Source organism: Anomalospiza imberbis, chromosome Z, assembly GCF_031753505.1.
Source record: "Anomalospiza imberbis isolate Cuckoo-Finch-1a 21T00152 chromosome Z, ASM3175350v1, whole genome shotgun sequence".
In the NCBI taxonomy this organism is placed as follows: domain Eukaryota; kingdom Metazoa; phylum Chordata; class Aves; order Passeriformes; family Viduidae; genus Anomalospiza; species Anomalospiza imberbis.
Window position 1 is genome coordinate 22,005,456 of NC_089721.1, and position 16,374 is coordinate 22,021,829.

The 16,374-nt window shown below is 40.2% G+C and overlaps 1 protein-coding gene across 1 annotated transcript in view; it reads right to left on the reverse strand.

Annotated features, from left to right (window-relative positions):
• Nucleotides 1-15,635, reverse strand: part of JMY (junction mediating and regulatory protein, p53 cofactor) — a 65,088-nt gene extending 49,453 nt beyond the window's left edge. Inside the window, exon 1 of the mRNA XM_068176349.1 lies at nt 14,468-15,635. Within this exon, the coding sequence (XP_068032450.1) occupies nt 14,468-15,307 (840 nt within the window). The 5' untranslated portion in view covers nt 15,308-15,635. The remainder of the gene's footprint in view (nt 1-14,467) is intronic.
• Nucleotides 15,636-16,374: the final 739 nt, after the last annotated feature.

Below are 16,374 nucleotides of genomic sequence, written 5' to 3' on the forward strand. Positions count from 1 at the left end.
ATATACATTCTTTGGCTATTAACACAAGGTAAGCTTCCATTCTTCATCCCTAAGGCAATGATGCAAGCAGAATCCTGTTACTAATGAAGGCTTTCTGAATGAAAATGGTAACAAAATGTCATCTGTTCAACAGTTCCAAAAAAAGATGCAACAAAACAAGAAAAATTACTTAGAAACCAAAGAGTATAATCTTATTTGGTTTAATGCAAAGATCAACGAGCTATTCAATAGGGGTATCCTTCAATTCTTCAAAACAGATAGGAAAGTAACCAGCCTATCCTTCAATTCTTCAAAACAGATAGGAAAGTAACCAGCCTGAGAGTATTTGTTACATACAGCCTCATTACACCCATCCATCTATTCACACCCAATTTTCATGAAAAACACTAACCATGGACATAAAACTTGAATACTGTGTTCAGCCTTGGGACCGACATTACAAGAAAAGCACTAAGGTGCCTTTCATGCAACTGGTGAATTGTCTATAGAATAGGTTTTACAAAATTAACCTAAATAAATCAAAATATCTGACTCCTTCTGGTTAAAAATAGCTGCTCGCCCTACCAGCTACCAAGGAAGCAGAAAAACTACAGTGTCCCATTGCAATGTATGTTTCCCCAAGAGAAGAGAGAGAGAGGAAAAGACCTACAAAAAACTAAATGGGGTTTCTAGATACAGCACTTCTCAAAATGGTACAGTAGCTTACTTAAAACCTACTTGAAAATGTGTATTTGAGCAAATATCCAGTCTTCCCCAAGATGAGTAGATCAGCTTCTAGGGAAAATCACCTGAACTATATGAACTAACTATAAAAGTCAACTCTTAAGTTTTTTAAACAAAGGGAAATAAGACAGTATAGCTAATACAGCACTTGGAAATACCATTGCCAACCTTCTTCCCTAATCTTGCCTAATGCAAATGTAGAGTTTGTCTTATTGGTGACTGGTCAACTGGTTTTTTTTTTTGGTTTTTTTTTCAGCTGTGTGGGGATCCATCTCTTCTTCCAAGCAACAAGTGACAGGACAAGAGGAAATAACTTCAAATTGTGCCAGGTTTATATTGGACAGTAGAAAAATTTCTTCACAGAAAGAACTGTCAAGCACTGAAACAGGCTGTGCAGCGAAGTGGCTCAGTCAGCAGCCCTGGGCGTATTTAAAAGATGTGCAGATGTAGCACTTAGGGGCATGGTTTAGTGGTGGGCTTGGCAGTGCTACATTAATGGTTGAACCTGATGATTTTAAAGGTCTTCTCTGACCTAAATGATTCTACATAAATGGTTTAAAGGAATACAGAACTATTCTCTCTCACATTTTGGAACTGGTGTGCATACCAACCACCAAGGCTTCAACAATCCAGGGTGGTATAAACAGAAGACCAATAGCTTTGATTCTACTTCTGTACGGAGTCTTTTAACCCTGATGAAGAGTCCAGGTGCTTCACTGCAAGCAGTCTGGAAGGGGCACTGACACAGGAAACAGATGGTGTCAAACTGGCTGCACAGAGCACCTCCCATTATAACGCAGTCTGATGGAGCTTTCCTACTCCAGATCAAAGCTAGCTGAAGCATTATTTTTAGCTGGCTGCCATCCAGCTGGTATTCACTCTACTAGATACCTGGGATGCTGGAACTAGCACAGAATTAATGTCATAATGAAAACCACACCCTCCATAGACCCACAGGTAGTTTGATTTTGTATAATCCTATTTTCAAACAGGCAGTACTAAATGAGTACCTAGCCAAGTGTCTAGACCAACCCAGAACATTAAAGCCAGGCAAGGTATTGGCATAAAATACATGAACAATTTTTGTGGCATATTTTATGCCCCAGTGAAGACTAGTTCTTGGCACAGACATTCAGTGTTACTGCTCATTTACTTCAACAGTCTCAGTATGAATTTTTAACTTTCACAATTTTTAATTACATTATTTAAGGAAGTGGGTGGAGGACAGTAGAGTAATATCCTGTACAGGCCTGCCTAGTGCTATACCCATTGAATGCTGCATTTATTTTAAGAATCATGTTTCACAGATGTTACATTGTTCGCAACTAAATGAATCCATGTATTTTAGGCAACTATTATGCAGATACATGCTAACTAGCAGGAAACACTTTTTTTTTTTAATTTAACAGCACATATATTTGAACTATATAACAAAGATTATTTCTATTTTCCTTATTTTTTTATTTTGCTCAAAAAGCTTTAAAAGCATTACTAAAGTGTAATTATGTGCAGGTTGACAGCTGGGTGCATAACCCAAAGTTTATTTTAATCATAGAAGAGTCAAGTCTTATATTTTCTAATACTCCCAAAACTTTCCCTGTTATTATTTTTGGTGTATTTCATAAAAACACTGCAATATGACACAGAACCATTTTTACATAAAATCAGTCATAAAGATATTTTTTCAGTATCTTCCTAAGTTCCTTCATACTTCAGAAATAACTACAGAACACCCTATTTTTCTACAAATTTAGACTGTCAGAAGCCTGACAGTATTACCTGCCATTTCCAAGAAGAGTTCTAAAGTTTCAAATTGAAGCATATTCAGTTTCACAGGCAGAACTATGGATAGCTGTTGTCAGAGAGAAGTACAGTACTCCAGACAGAGTAGTGTTAGATACTCCATCCTTTGTCCAGAGAACAGCAGTCCTAAGAGTAGAATACTCTGTCCTCCTGATGATGCACTGGCAATAGTCCGACATGAGATTCAGACAGTGAGTTATAAAGAAGTAAAGCTAGAGAGTATGTAAAATCTGTATGCAAAAGTTTAGCAACTGAACACAGAAGGCAACTTTTTTTTTTTTTTTGCATTAGAACATGCTTAGAACTGTTTCTCTTTAACCGAACAAAAGAAATCGTTGTTAAGAGCAAATACACTCCTACATGTCCTGACAACAAACAGAAGTCTCAATTACATGAAATCTTCACTACAGGCAAACTGCTTTTCTCACTCTTACAAACATGTAGCTCTGTACTTAAATGTCACCTATCACAGTTAAGAGATTAAGACTTGCCAGGATTTCCAGCTGTTCGCATGATTGCACTGCCATCAATAATCCTTACCTTTGTGGTAAAAAAACATCAGTTGCATTACTGTAGCAGTAAAAGACCAAAGCCAGACTCTCCCACACAGATCTAAAGTATATTTTATGGCTAGGGCAGAAATCATCTAAGAGAACACAAAACCTAGATAGAGAGGGAGTATGTCATAAATAAATTAGTTAATACTGACTAGCATGGGAAGTGCTGGATCCAGTACTACATCTGTCTAACCTCCTAAGATTTAAAAAAGATAAAAACAAGTAAATTCCATACCAACTTATTTGGAAACAACACAGCAATTGACCACCTACTGAGTGCACAAAAAGTGTCCATTTTTTTTCAAAGAGACTTCTGAAGACAGGGAATGGAAATGTATGCTCATGCACTGCCAAGGTTTTTGTCTGGATTTGGGTAGTTTTTAAAATGGCTATTCAAAGAAAAGCTGAGCTAATTCAACTAATTAAACTAAAAGCACAGATAAAACGTACATAGCAATCAAGTTCAAAGTTCACATGTATTCCAAAAAAATGGAACAGCAAACAAGAAAACACAACAAAGACATTGGAAAGCCAAACATGGGGTGTTCAAAACACAAAAATTTAAGAATACTTGCATAAGATGTGTCATCTAGACGTCTGAAGAGCTGCTAATACAAAATGAAACACATCATTTCCCTTTAAACACTACTTAAAACAGTCCTTTACCTGTACACAGTGAGCCCAGGACCTCAGTACATGTGTACAGAGATGCTCTGGGTGGGTGGAAAGGGTTTTGTACCAGAGGACTACAGAAGTGGCATCCGCGAGAAGATGCCAGAAGCGTCCCCCATGTCCAACAGAGCTAAAGCCAGTGAGCTCCAAGATGGACCCACTACTGGCCAAGGCCAAATCCATTAGCAACCACAACAGCATCTCTAGGATAACACATTTAAGATGGGGTGCTGGCCCAACAATTGCAGCCCAAGAGAGGAGCAAGAACAGGTGAGAGGAACAACTTTGCACACACCAAGGTCAGTGAAGAAGAATCTGTGGGACGTTCTCCAAGCACTTGGGTAGGGATATTCTTGCAGCCTGTGGAAGACCCCACACTGGAGCAGATGGATGGGCCCTGAAGTAAAACACCATTTCATAGAGAGCCCATGCTGGAGCACGCTCCTGGAAACCTGTGGCCCCATAGACAAGGGAGCCTATGCTGGAGAAGTTTTCTGACAAGACCCCCAGTGATCTCATGGAGGACAGACACTGGAGCACTTGGTTCCCCAAGGACTGCACCCAATGCAATGGACTTACACTGCCAGAAGTCCATGGAGGTCTGTCTCCTGTGGGTAGGTCCCCATGTTAGAGCAGGGGAAAAAAATGAAGAGGAAGGAGTGGTAAAGAAAACACATGATGAATTGACCACAACCCTCCTTCCCTATCCTATCAGTAGGAAAGTTGAACTCAAGATGATGGGAGGGGTGGTGTGAAGATGTTTTATGATTTGGTTTTATTTTTCACTATCAAACTCTGATTTATCAGCAACAGATTAATTTCCCCAAGCTGATTCTGTTTTGCCTGTGACAATAACTGGTAAGTGATCTCTTCTTATCCTTATCTCAACCCATGAGCTACAGCATTTTCTCACCCTACCCAGCTGTGGAGGGGAGTCATAGAGTGGCTCTGGTGGCCACCTGATGTACAACATCTACCCACTGCGAGAGCACACCCCAGAAGTTTATGACCAGCACAGATTGCTTAGCCACTTTACAATCCTATCAGTGATCCTCACTTATACTCAGGTTAAGAGCTCCTGGACAGTAACAATTACCTTTATCTAGTTCTTTTACACTGCCTACAAAAACGCACCTCATTTCAGCACACTACCCCGAACACAACTCCACAGATAAAGAAAAGAACTGAACTGAGTAAGAAAAACTGAAGTAGTATTTTAATGCAGCCAAGTGAGCCAAAACATTACTTCCATGTATGCATCACTACTGAACAATGCAACTTCTCTCCTCCCACGCGAAATTCTAAATAGAAATCTCAGCAGAACTGTACGTACATATATAACTTGTTGGAAAATCACAAGGCTCAGGCATAAAGCTGTCAGCTCTGACAACAATGTATGGCACACTAGATCTCTTCTGAAAGCTCAAGAGGGAAATGTTAAAAACTAGAAACCATGCACCTCCTTCTCTGTAAACAAGATAAATGTGTGGGGTGCTTTTTTAAGCTGGTACTAGTCTGGTCACCTTACCTTACTGTGTGATGTGGCTGTACAACTCCTTAGTCATACTGCCATGTCGAATGAGTGTCTATAAATACCAGGTATTAGTCTGAATTTAGTATATTACTTGGATAGCCACAGAAGAGCTACAGAAATCATAGCAAACAAGGGCTAACTGCATGGGAGCTCTCATCATACAGGAGTGCTAGGTTTTCCTTTTCCTGTTAGCAACACATAAATAGGAATTTACAATGTAACAAAATTTCATTAAATAATAGATCAGTTTAGATCTGTATTTCAGAGATATTATGGTATTTTGGGACTTCTTTCCTTTGAAAAAGGGCAAAATAATTAAAAGATAAAGTCACTAATGAATAATTGGTCATGGTAACTGAACAAAAAGACTTCTAGGCAACACCTCACCCTGAAGGCTTGACAAAGAATTAGTTTACACATATCCTAATGAGATCTAAGTAATTTTTTTCTGCAGGTCAGAAGACTGAGAACATATATTACAAAAGTGTTCGGGCTGTACCGTAAAATACTTGAACTTTTGGTCCACAAATTGTCTCCTATCTTTCTGAACTATGCTGTTAGTAAGGAGAATATACAAGAGCATCACAACTGACAACTATCTAAACAAACTAATATTTGCATAGAACAAATACATTTAGTTAGCAGGTATTATACTGTTAGTCCTAAAACCTTTCACATAAAATTTGTCATGTCAGGACACAGGCCTAGTCAAATACTCTACTGCAGCAAATGTTCTTTTATGAAAACAAAGAACATTCGATAGGAATAAAAAAAATTAAAGAGGAACAATCAATTTCACTGTGAAGTCAGCTCATGGGAATTAGATTAGTAGCACTGAATTAGTACTCTTAGCAATTTTACAGTGCATTTGGCATGGTAGCAAATAATTCTCGAATGTCTGATATTTCTACAGTTAGACTTTTAAAAATCTAATTCAAAGTAGGAAAAGCATTACAACAATACAAGGTTCTAAGTACTTGTGAGGATTAATTTACTTTTTAAAGCTGCCCCAATAGCTTGCTCCTATCAAGAGAAGATTCCACTTCCCATCCCCTCTTGCCTCTCTTGTTCCCAGTCTACTCCAGTTCCATGTTGCTTCTGTTCTCAGGTGCCCTCTTCTCCACTTCACTGGCTTTAGTATTTCTCAGATCTTTCAACAAACTAACTCAGTGTCTGGCAAAAAACTACTTTGTGGTCTCTCTTGGAGTAATTTACTGAGGTTTATTGAGTTGAATCGGCATACTGAAAGGACAGAGAAGCAGAACAGGAAGGAACACAAAGCTGATGTGGGGAAGGACAGAAAGGGATAGCATCCCTGCTGTCAACACTAGCAAGCTGATGATCCAGTTCTTCAGCTCCTTCCAAGAACACAGCTGATGAACCACCTTTAAGCCCGGGTGACAGATGAGAGGTAACTCAAATAGCCCTCTGTGAATTCTTTCAATGCTGGTACAGCTTAGCCTCTATGGCAGCTTATACAACGATGCAATCATGGAAAGGCAGGCCTAAGGAAACAGCATTTTGCATCCCTAAATGCAATTTTTAAAGCTCAAATATAAGGGATTTTATTTAGAAGTTGAATAAGTCCAAAAAAAAGCCCAGTAGAAAGAACATATTTACAGTTCACTATCAAGAACAAAAGGTTAAATAAGATACCAAGAAAATCCTTAGATCCCATTATCATGCACATTTTTCCTCCTATCTTAACAGTAAATACAGTAAATTACAAGCTACTAAATCACTTTCATAATAGAACAGTATTTCAGGCAAAAGCAATTTCTATTAGCACCAGGGGAACACAGACTAGTATGCTGTGGTGCTAATTGTTTGAGTTGGTTTTCTTCCTTTCTTAGGGAGAAATGAATGGGAAAGGATACTCAGTTTAAATGTTAAAGGAAAATAAAATCCATGTGTGATAAAGCAGCATGATAAAACACATTTGAAATTATACATACCATTTACCTACTCATTCAATTCCTCCAGAAGACCTCCAATATTGCAAGTAGTTTGGGATTTTCCATATGATTTTTTTCTAAATTATACTACTCTGAAGTGACAAAATGATACAATTTAAAATTTGGACAACTGATGATCATGAACAAGTAACACATTACTGAAGGCTAAAGAATTTGGGATCTGAAGACACAGGGTTGTTTATACTGTAGAAAAATTACAAACTTAGACTCTTCTAGAACTAATCTACATATTTTCCCCCTCAAAAGTTTCACAACTTAATTAATACATTCTTATCTTTTCCACTTCTTCTTCTTCTTCTTCATTTTTTTAAAATTTCCTTTAAACACATATAAAACACAGCTTTTTTTAAAGTTTAAGTTTCCTTAAAAAAAAAAGAAAGCCCTAATCAAAAGTAGTTCTATTTTAAGCATAGGGTCCAACTAGAAAACACAGTAAGGTTCCTTCTAACACAATAATCTATGATTCTAAGCTATTGAAAATCTTTTACAACACTCTCCCTAAAGTAGCTCAAATAAGTCATGATGCAATACTGTTATGTGAAAAGTTGCGCTACTATTAATTTTAGATGACCCACATAAATTGTCTGCAAGTCACCACAAACAAATGCTAACTGATTATTTAAATAACATTTTTCAGAGAAAAAAACCTCAAACCCATGCAGTTCCCTCACAGTAGTATGACAGCATTTTTCTAAAAGAAGGCCAGAACCACTTGCCACAAATACATTTTGGAAAGTATTGTAACAGTAGATAATTAAAATTTTGGGTTGTTTTATGTATTTAAGAAAACAGAAGTACTCAAGGTCCTTAAAAAAATTTAAGTACTTGCTGAATGAATGGAAGTGTTTTGTTAGACCTTTCCAGAAGCAAATCCTTAACAAAAAAAGTCCACCATGTGTTCAAAATTGTCTGAATGGGTAATGTTTGTCATTAGTAATAAAAACAACCTTACATACATACATTTGATACTCCTACAGAAATACCACACCCAGAAAAGAATAGACAGAAAAGAAACCCAGAGATAGGATCTTACCACTGAAAGGTTTTGAATTGAAAGCAGTATCTGCCAAAGGTTTTGTAACTGGTGAGTGGAGTTATGCCGATGTATCAACCATGTTCTATTCACATCTACAGTGAATGGCTGCAGATGATCATGCCCATAGCCTGGCTTGCCAGGGAAGGCGTCTTCTCATCAAAGCATATACATATACGTATTGACTAATTCACAGATGCTCTGTATCCTTAGAATATCATTTTCCCTCTCCTCCTGTCCTGTCTCCCTTCTCTCTACCATATTTCTAATAATTAGGTTTTCATCTCTTTGGCAGATATATCTTTAGCTGGACTGAGTCCTACCTTCCATTGACGTTCTCTCCAGTAACAGCAATATCCTGATGCATTGCAATGCTATGTTGCTAATATTGAAAAATAAATGTTAAAAGCACACCCTCAAAAACAAAAAATGTAGCAATTTCCAAAAAATCTCTGCTTCTCAATGCCTTCTTTAGGTTTGTGGTAGCAATATTTACATATGTAAAGCACACAATCCTCCCTGACTATTTGTTAACAGTATCTTGTCATGTTACAGAAACATAAAAGATTAACCTGTGACAGTGAATCTACTTTCAAATTCAACACCTGCCTGGGTAATAATATTATGTCAGCCAGAAAAGGAGAGAAAAAAAAAATTACTGGCTTAAGAAAGCAGTTTTAAACAGCATTTACTTGAAGGGAGAACATTCAATTGAAGAGAAATAAAATAATGGTAGAAAAAAAAAAGTACACAAGACAAAGGTAAGCACGAAGAAAGTACAACCCAATATCATCTCTAAAAGCTAAGAAATCAAGGAAGCTGTGAAACCTGAGTAGCACAATGGATATAGAACATATATTACATAAGTTGTTTGCACCTTTTCAAAATATTCTGCCATGAAAATGCTGCAAATAAGTACCAACAAATTTAAACAAAAAAGGGGAAAATTTACATCTATGGAAACAAGGGGAGTATCAAATGAAATTATCTCAGCATCAGAGTACTCTCCGAAGTAATAGACACAAATGGTTCCCCAATCCCACTATAGGCAGTTAACAAGACCATATACTGCATTTCTTTTTTATTTTTTTCATCTTCCAGTTATTTGGATAAGGAAATTAATTACGAGACTTGCAAGCTGCTGTCTCCAGTTTCTAAAAATTAAGTCCAGGCTTACTAATACTGCTATATTGTACAGAATGCACCTCTACTTTTCATCTAAGATTTAAGTTGTGTCAAGAAAGATCTAATTTTCGAAGTCAATGCCCTTTTCTTTGTGCACATATAAGTTTCCCATGTTTTGAAGAAATGTACATTGTTTTAAGCACTCTGACTTTCGGGTACAGCTGCAGTACACATTGCCAACTTGCTCTAGCAGTCGCCCAATACCAGCCAGAGTATTAATATCATGTAGGTGCCTTCAAAGAGCTTGGAGGCTACCTAGTTCTACAGAGCATACCCTACAGCTGCTAACATATTTTGGTTAGTACTAACTTCCAGTACTAGTTCAGCATTTAAACAGCTTACTTACAATGGATTTATAATCCAAACTTGTTACTGGAAACAAGTGTTAACTCTACAAATAATAAATAAAAAAAAAAGCATTCCACCAAAACTAGCCTGGACTTCCCAAATGCTCAGCATTAGTCTTAACTCTGCTTTCCTCATGTCAAGGGGAAAAACCATCCACAGTATCTTATTTTAATCCTCTGTGCTCCCAATGTAAAGTCCAAACCAGTGTTCTGTTCCCTCCTGAAACACCTTATGTATCTTCTAAACCTAACTATTGCAGTTTGTATACAATATTCAGTTAGTCTTTCTTCTTGCATAGAAAGATGATACATTGGTTTTGATGGAAACACTATTGTTGCTAATATTTTGTCCATGTTACTGGAACACTGAATACTTTTTTGTAATGTTTTATATTTACTTCTGCATTATTTTTGATTCTGATGTTGAAACTCTCTTTAAATCTTATTGTGCCTAGATGCAGATCATTGAACAGCAATCAGTCACATCACTTTTGGAAAACTTCCACTTTTGTTATAGTGCCTCACTACCTACCATGCAAACATTTACATTAGAACTGAATGCATACAGCCAAAACCAATGAAATAAAATTCTTCTAGTTACCAAGACAACCCTGAATATTATTGATTACTAAAATATTAGAACAGCTTCAACAAAACAAAATATTATTGGATATTATATACCTTTTTTTTATATAAACAGAAATGAGTGACAATATGGAAGAAATACATATTGGTAAGTAACAATTGTGAAATTCCATGATATGTAACTGAACCAATTCCTTGCCACTTCCTCTAATTTGACAAGCATATTTCATTCATTCAAAACAAACTTGCCTACTAAATATGCAAAAGTAATTTTGAAAAAAAGAAAAAAATATAGCCGATTATGAAGGAAATAAAGTGACCATAGAGCTTCCCATTAAAAAAATGCTCCATTTTCTTCTTATACAAGTTGTTACTGTAACAAAATAGATTTGTTTTTCCTTAGTCTTTCTAGTCCTTTGAATCAAAAGAAAATTAAACCAAGCAGGATTATTCTCATGCTTAGTAAATACATCACTATACAGGAGATGGAGATTATAAATAGCACTAGGTCCTCATTTTCACAGCAGTCTAAAGTCAGCCACTGAAGAGAAGATGCTTTCAGAATTACTTCAGAATTTAATCAGAATTTAAGTGTTTGAACTTTCACATTAAAAAAAAAATAAAGAAGACACTCAGAGCAGGGATACAAAACAGTCTTTGTCTACCTGCAAACATCCAGAATTCATAGATTTTATAAAGCAAAAAGAAAACAAAAGCAAGCTTCTGACTAGTTTTATACCTGGCACTCAAGATCCTCTAGACTATCATCCACCACATTTCACCCAATCAAGGCTGTAGACCAATTTCAGTCGACTAAGAGCCATATGGAACAGGAGATGATATTTCAAAGATGCTGAAGTAGACATGTAACATATAGATAGACTTCTTAAACTGTCAACCTGTTATGCAAGAGCATACAATGAAATGTGTTTGGGGCATAACTAAGCCACCCATCCCTCCTGATCACAGTTTACACTAACAATTTTTTTATTCAGGAAGACATGACTACTTTCAGCCTTTTGAAGACACAGAATGGACAAAGAGATACAGCACAGATACATGAACTGACAGAAATTTACAAAAATCTACACTTAGCCTAGAAAAAACTCTTCTCTATGTAGGAAGAACATAAATTACCAACTGGCAGGGCCAACAGTACAGAGACAAATATTTTCTGCCCACCTGACACAAAGTATAGTATTTTGGAAGTACTGCCCAGGAAGCTGGAATCCCAAAAACAGATTCAATGGTATACTCTCTGTTGAAATAACATCTTTTTATCTTTTAACTGAGTACCTGAAGATTTTTTTCACCAGGTATAAACTTAATGGACAAGTTTTTACTTTAAATAAATTCCTCAACTATTTCAAAATTAATAGTTTTATTTGAAAAAAAATAAAAGAAGTGTTATTTCAAAAGGGCAAATCAGGCATAAGAAATGAATCCCAGGTCACACAGTTCCTCTACTACTATTTTACTTCTTCATCTTGCATCTGTTTCTACTTGCAGCATTCTTACAGTTTATTAAAGACCTTAAATTCGGACTGAGATAAAAGTTACTATTACAAAAAGCATCGATTACTAACTGCTGTAAAAATAAACTGGCTTGCATGTAATTTATGGAAAGAAATGACTGTCCAAGCAGGGGATGCTAAAACAATGAACATGAGGTTTGGTTGCTTACTTAAGAATACAAATCAAGAGAACCTGCAAGCATTTCTCAAGTAATAGTCTAACTGCACAGAGGAACTTATCCTAGGAAATATAAGATATGTATTAAATAACTATAAACTACAGAGGCACATTTTAATATGCTAAGTCAAGGTCTTGGGAATTGCACAATTTTACATTAATGAAGACCTTTCACATTTCCTCCTAGATACCATTCTGGTTACCAGTGCTTCTCAATCACTTCCTCTTTTCCCAAAAAATTCTTATAAGAGACAAAATTGTTTAAAATTCCTTGGATCCAACATTCCTGCTATCAGCTGACAGAATTCCAGCACAGATGCAAAAGTAAACTGTGGGATAAAACATGCATTCAGTAGGTTTTCTTTAAAGTACAAAAGCCTTTACTTCAGAAATACCAAGCAGTGTCCATCATCCACTGCTTCATTTGCTTAGAACTGCAATGACAAAGAGCATCAGTATTTGCTTAAAGAAAGACATTTCCTGAAGACCAAGTAAACCCCTAACAGGTAAGGAAAAGAGAAACCTGAGAGCCAAGAGGGAAAGAGCAGGTCATTCCATTGGTTTATTTTCTTAAACATGAACTACCCTTAATTAAAGAAGGATCGACTTACACAACTGACAGAAGTACAGCTGTATTGACTTTAGGTACACTACCAGACTGGTTATCATGGGAAAGGAGGGTTATACAGTAGTCAAATACATATACAGGCTCTGCCATTTTGTCTGCACCAAGTTCAGAACATTAACACAGAATAAAATTTGTAGTTTAGAGAACCAATTTATTTTTGGCAGTAGTACTAGCAAAATAGAAATTGAGATTCTCCAAGAAACAAACAGTTCTTGCTCAGTAATTCTTAACTAGTATTTCCTCAAAAACGCCACATCCCTCGAGTTAGGTATCCCGCTCCCAAATTCCACCTGTTTAACACAAACTTCTCTTATCCTGCACAGCTCCTTGTAAAAACTGCTGAATTAAACTCTAAATCTAATTTAAGCATACACTCCTAAGCATTCATGCAGTCAAAAAAAACAGTGAAAGACAGTATGTTTTCATAGTCTGTGGACTAAAACCACTACTGAATTTTATCAAACTAAAAACCAATCGTACACCAAATAGCAAGATTTAATTCAGTCCTTTAAAAAGACATGGAAAAAAAAGAAAAAATTATATAACCTAAATTATATACCCTAACACAACAGTATGGAAATAAGCTACCTGGCAATGCTATACTTGGATGTTCTTACCGTGATTACATCATGGAGATACTGCAATTTTCTCATACTCTGTAACTCCAGTCACAAAGGAAAAGATTGGCATGAATTCTATGGACTCAAAACTATGCCATCAGAGAGCAAGAAGATATGCTCACACTCAATCAAAGAAAAAACAATCACCCCCACACATTTTGTAAAAGAATATTGGCAGGATATACGTGGGTAGCTGAAGCAGCCAAACTTGACCTATATCCACAACAGAATTAAGATGATGTTTGTAAAAATAAAGCACAGTGTAACCTGACTCATACTCATAGTCACACCTTGATAGATCCGGGTACATTCTAGACCAAGGCCACTGAATCACAAAAACAAATGTAAAATTCTCATTTTATACCTGTGAAATATGGGTCCTCACACAACTCAGTCCATTTTTACACTTTACGAGAAAGTGTAAAAATTCTCATACACTGATGCTAGAAGTTAGGTAGATGGGCATCCTCAACTACTCTGTCTAGACCAGTATATGGTGTAAGAAAGACACAAAGTGTCCTGAAACATCCAAGTCTTGACAGACAATATCAACAGCAACATAGCAAATATCCACTAGGACCAGACAGCTTGTTTTTTCCTTTAAGTTCCAACTCTAGGAACTTCTCAGCTGAACAAAAGTTGTACTTACTCCAACTCCACTGGAAAATATAATCTCGCTACATAAATACCAGATTCAGCTACCCAGAGCCTGTATGAACTTGGAATTTTCTGGTCTCAAATGGCTAAACTGTACTATCAAATTAACAACACGTTGCTGCTCCCATTTAAAAGAAAAAAAAATTCAGACCCAAACACATCCTGGTGCAAGGAAACGCAAGAACAAAAATATGGGAGCAAGACCTTGCCAAATCCATTGGATATTAATTCATAAACATCCACATTTGCACAGAAAAAAGTACTGAGCCACACTCCAATGAGTAGGGAAATCTGCACCTCCTTAAATCCTGGCCCTAGGGACCTTGCAAAGATTAAGCCCCATTTTTCTCACTAAGGAACAGGACAGCAAGAACAAGAACGACTAAAAAAGACGGCACAGATTAAACTAAATGCGTCACTAAAGTGGGGGCACCTGGACCACGCAGTAGCCTCACCTCCTGAATGCGCCTGCGGGCCCTCTGGAGCACCTCCTCGTACCCCTTCTGTCGCAGCTCACTCAGACTCTCGTAATACTCTTCGGGGTCGTCGGTCTCGGTGAAGAGTACCTGCGAAAGGATCTTCCAGCCACAGGTATCCAAGCTGTGAACCAAGTAAACTTGCAGCTTGTAGCAGAGAGCGTCCATCTCCTGCTCGGATAGCTCTGGGGCTCCAAAGAGCACCGTCCACATGCCCGAGGGCTCCTCGGGGAAGGCAGGCAGGTAGGGCTCCAGCTCCGAGTTCACCGAGCACAGCTGCTGGTGCACGGCCCGCAAATCTTGAAAGGAGAAGAGGCCGGCCCAGCTGCACTCCTCCCCCGCCGGCTCCGCGTCGGAAGCGCCCAACTCGCTCGCCCGCTGCGGCGAGGGTGGCAGCGACAGCGCGGCGGCCACGTCCTCCTTCCCCAGCTCCAGCACTTCGATCTCCTCGGCAGCACCTGCCCCATCCGGGCCGCGCTGCGGCCTCCGGGCCGGGCTGCCCTTGGGGCGCAGCGGATTCTTGGGCAGCGCCTCAGCCCGGGGATGGGTGCAACCCCGGGGCGGCCCCGGGTCCCTGCGCACCGCGGGGCCGCCAGCCTTGGGGACGGCTCCGGCCTCGGGGCCGCCGCGGCGCAGCTCACGGGAGCCGCTGCGCTGGCGCTGCGCCGTGCGGTTGTGGCAGGTGATAGCGAACTTGCCCTCGATCTCGTTCCAGGCCACGATGAAGGCGAACTTGTGCTTCTCCCGCTCCTGGAAGGCGTGCGGCCTGACGGCCACCCAGTCGGCCTCCAGCGTCTCCTCCAGGGCGAAGGCGGACATGGCGCTGCGCGACTCCGCACACGGGTACACGCCGCCCGCCCTCTGCGCTCCCGTCCCGTCAGCTGCTCCGCAGCTCCGCACCGCCTTACCGCCCACCACCAGCCATCTTAGCGGCTGGGGTACAAGGGGGAGGGTGCGCTGCTTCCCCACCGGAGCGACGAGGGAGGGAGGAAGGGCGGACGGGAATCGCCTCCTCGCGCTCTCCGCGCGGGCCCCGCCGGTCACCAACGCGGACAATGCGCGGCGCCCCCGCGCAAGCCCCGCGCGCGCGTCACGTGGGGCGGGATCTGTTTACAAGCGGCGGCGCTGCGGCAACTCCGCGCCGGTCCCGCCCCCCGCGCTGCCTGCGGCAGCCCCGCCCCCCGCGGCGCCTTCCCCCATTGGCGGAGGGAGGCGGGCGGAGCCCCGCGCCCCGGCCGCGCCGCGGAGCCGCCACGCTCGCTCTCCCTCGGTGGGCGTGGCAGGGCGACGCCCCGCCCCTTCCTTCGGAGCCCCAACGCGGCCGTTCGGGCGCCCCCGCGCTGCGCCGTGCGGAGGAGCCGCTAGGGGGCGGTGCGGCGGGGGCCGGGGGGGGGGCGGCGCCGCGCGGGAATGGCTTAGGGGCGGTCGTGGGCGTGATTTCTGACTGGCCACTGAAGCAGTGTACGTAAAACATTAGCTGTCGGGAGCGCCAGCGGCACGCCGTGCAGCAGACGTTTGCACTGCTGTGCAAAAAGAGTGCACTCCCTGCAAAAGAGTGCAGCTTCTGTGACGAGTCCTGGCGACAAGGCCATGTTCCGAAATAGCTGTCTTGAGGCAGGTGCGTACTTCATAACTGCAGGAAACTGCACTGAGACCTGGCCTTTTGTGCTAACACCTTGGGAATTTTCACTGTCTGCAGTGCTTTCGCAGGTTGCCAATTTTATTGCAAAACATGTAGGTTTCAGTGAGGTTGGACAGACAATTCTCACAAGCTTGTCTTGAAAGAAATGATGAATCCCATGTAATTCTGAGCTCAAGAGAAGCTCTTTCCTGGTGCCCTTTGGGATATCCCGTTTATCCTTATGTACAAATGAACAAAAATACTT